This window comes from Wasmannia auropunctata, unplaced genomic scaffold (genome assembly GCF_000956235.1).
Source record: "Wasmannia auropunctata unplaced genomic scaffold, wasmannia.A_1.0 LD334306.1, whole genome shotgun sequence".
Classification (NCBI taxonomy): Eukaryota; Metazoa; Arthropoda; class Insecta; order Hymenoptera; family Formicidae; genus Wasmannia; species Wasmannia auropunctata.
In genome coordinates this window covers 13,891-16,884 of record NW_012028584.1, presented here as the reverse complement: position 1 = coordinate 16,884, position 2,994 = coordinate 13,891, and the positions used below count along the sequence as shown (strand labels likewise).

General features: G+C 37.2%; 1 protein-coding gene across 2 annotated transcripts in view; it reads left to right on the top strand.

The window, feature by feature from the left end:
- Positions 1 to 38: 38 nt before the first annotated feature.
- Positions 39 to 2,994, top strand: part of LOC105458804 (serine--tRNA ligase, mitochondrial-like) — a 3,631-nt gene continuing 675 nt past the window's right edge. Inside the window, exons 1-5 of one of the 2 annotated variants that reach the window (XM_011704355.1) lie at positions 39 to 560; positions 668 to 755; positions 836 to 1,036; positions 1,131 to 1,861; positions 2,551 to 2,718. In XM_011704355.1, coding sequence (XP_011702657.1) covers positions 971 to 1,036; positions 1,131 to 1,861; positions 2,551 to 2,718 — 965 coding nt within the window. In that variant the 5' untranslated portion in view covers positions 39 to 560; positions 668 to 755; positions 836 to 970. Of the gene's footprint in view, positions 756 to 835; positions 1,037 to 1,130; positions 1,862 to 2,550; positions 2,719 to 2,994 lie in introns of both variants that reach the window. The other variant, XM_011704354.1, reaches the window with a different exon arrangement.

Below are 2,994 nucleotides of genomic sequence, written 5' to 3'. Positions count from 1 at the left end.
TCTAAACCTTGGTACTTCAAGATTCCATTAAACAGGCATCAAATTGTACTCATCAATAGACTCAGGAGCAACCACTACAACTTAAATTTCAGTCTTTACAGAAAAAATATGGTTTCTTCACCCGCCTGCGACTGCGGAGACTCAATTCAAGACATTAATCACATTCTTTTTTATTGTCCCAACACACGGCATAAAGCCACTCCCATTCTGAAATACATACAGAAAAACTTTCCTTCCCACTCAAATAACATCTTTCCTTTGTTAGCTATGCCCACACCAAAAATGTGTCGTCTACTCCTCTCGTTCCTCAGAGCCTGTTCTCTGTCCGTTTAAAATTCCCTCTCCGGGAAGCGGGCATGGCGCGCGTCGGTGCTCGGGTTGGCGAGAGATGGCGCGCGCGGTAACGTATCTGAGTGCCATTTTGGCACGGCTCCGTTTGTCGGTACGCTTGTGGAAGGTTGGAGGTGTCTGGGATTAGATTGGCCAAGTTTACCCCTGCTCAGGGGACCAGGGCCATTATAACTGAAAGAAGAAGACGAGAAATCTAGAACGAAGTAAAGGTATATTTGACCTGATTAAGTACAAAAAATAGAAAAAAAAATCGAAATTATTTTTAATGTTTAATCAAGAAAATAGGGAAAATGATTTAAAAGTATACATTATTTAGCTGAAAGAGATAAGGCGTCATATAACCTCGAAGCGAAGTTGAAGACGCATGCTCGCCATCCAGTGCAACCACAAAAAAAATATTAGACGTAAAGATTTTGATGAGATAAATTAATGCAAATATCTTCCTCGCTATCGAATTTTATCAAAATGATTTTATGTTTTGCAGCATTGTACGCCTAAGCGAATCGTTAACACTGTCAACAGTACCATGCTGGACAGCATTGTTTTATAACTTATTTCTTTAACTGGACACGTGTTATTGAGATTATATGAACTGATACGTTTGTCTTCAAAAAATAAAATGAGATTTAGTCTTCAAAATTTTAAGCAGTTTTGTAGATTACGGAATTTCTCGTTACACACGTTGGTATGTAGTATCATATTCGAAATTTTTTCTTACATTATTTACTTCAATAATAACATTTAAAGTAGTATTTTAATAATAATAATAATTGTAACAGCCTGCAGAAACACCGGAGAAAAATGTGATTGGCACGAGGTTGATTTTGCCGGAGCCAAAATATAATACAGACTTTTTATGCAATCCTGCGAACCGTGACATTATTTTCAACAATATTAAAAGAAGAAAAGGTATTGGAGATATCGATAAAGTCCTCGAATATTCTGACAAACCCGAGAAGCGAGAATTGCTCTTGCAAGAATTAAGCAAAATACCGAACTGTACACATCCTGCGGTAATTGAGTATGGCGATGAGCCAAGATTGATGAAGGAGTGCGGCGAAAAGCCAGAATTCGACTTTGAGCCGCAAGAGTTTGCCGAGCTCGCCACTAATTTAAAAGCGATAAGGACCCATACGCTGGGCCCTGTCACTGGACAAAGAAGCTACGCACTCCTGGGGGATCTGGCGGAATTGGAGGAAGCGTTGATTCAGTATACACTTAGAAAATTGAGGAAGCATGGATTTAAATTGTTATCGGTACCGGATATCGTCCTGACTAAAATAATCGAGAGGTGTGGCTTAGTAGTGGATGATAATCGGACCTTGGTATATAATTTAGATTCTTATTACGGTGACAGCTATAGCTTGTCTGGAACCGCGGAAATGTCATTGGCTGGCAAACTGATGAACGCTACACTTTCCTGCGACGCCCTACCGATGAAATTGGCCGCCGTCAGTCGATGCTATCGTGCAGAGGGTTCGGGTTCCCTGGATGAAAGAGGAATCTATAGGTGTGAAATTACATTGTTATTAACACTTAGCATATAAGGGTCAGGGTCGGGTAGTGGCTAGTTAGCGGGTTCTCTGGATGAAAGAGGAATCTATAGGTGTGAAATTACATTGTTATTAACACTTAGCATATAAGGGTCAGGGTTGGGTAGTGGCTAGTTAAAAAGATAAAAGTTAAGTTAAAAAGTTAAATAATTTTAACTTAACTTGGTTACATTTTAGGCTCTTAACTTTTAACTGAATTTAGTTACATTTTATCGGTAACTATTAACTTTTGATCTAATTTTCTTGAAGTTACATTTTTGGTGCTTCTTGTAAACCCAAAATAAGATACATGTCTAAGTTAGTGTCTTTAATCTCAAATTTGAGAACGCACATCAAGGCAATTGTAATAATATAATAAATATAGTCTGACCGCAGGAAGGAGTCACTGTTCGTGGACCTTCTGTGCATTAAATCACGTTGGAAAAAGTTCTTTGAACTTTAGCTTTTCAATTACTTTTTTTTACTAACTTAACTTTTAATTCAGTTAATTTTATTATGGACTAACTTGTATCTTAACTAAGTTAAATTTTTAGATTGTTAACTTTAACTTAACTTAGTTAAAAAAAAATATTAACTTACCCAACCCTGATAAGGGTAAATTTTAAATTCCTTAAATCGATTTTATTCTCTCTTTACATTTGGACAGAGTTCACCAATTCACTAAAGTGGAGATGTTTGTTTGTTCCGAACCGAACCAATCTGAGGAGGTGTTTCAAGATCTTCAAAATATACAGGAGGAATTGTTCTCCTCGTTAGGATTGCACTTTCAAATAATGGATATGCCGCCACTTGATTTAGGTTCACCAGCTTATAGGTAACACATTCGGACAATTACATTCCTATCCATGTATATTCTATTCACGTATACTCTTATTAGGGCTTCAAGATTCGTTCGGATTTGACGCTATCCGGATAACGAATAAATGTGACGCTTCAAATTCGGGTTATCCGAATCTTTTAAGATACCCGAATAATAAAAGTATTGGATCTGGATCCGTATTTCGAATTCAAATCTGGATTCGCAACAAATTTAGATTCGAAATCGAATTTAAGTTTCTACCGGATTTGGATTCGAATTTGGATCTAAATT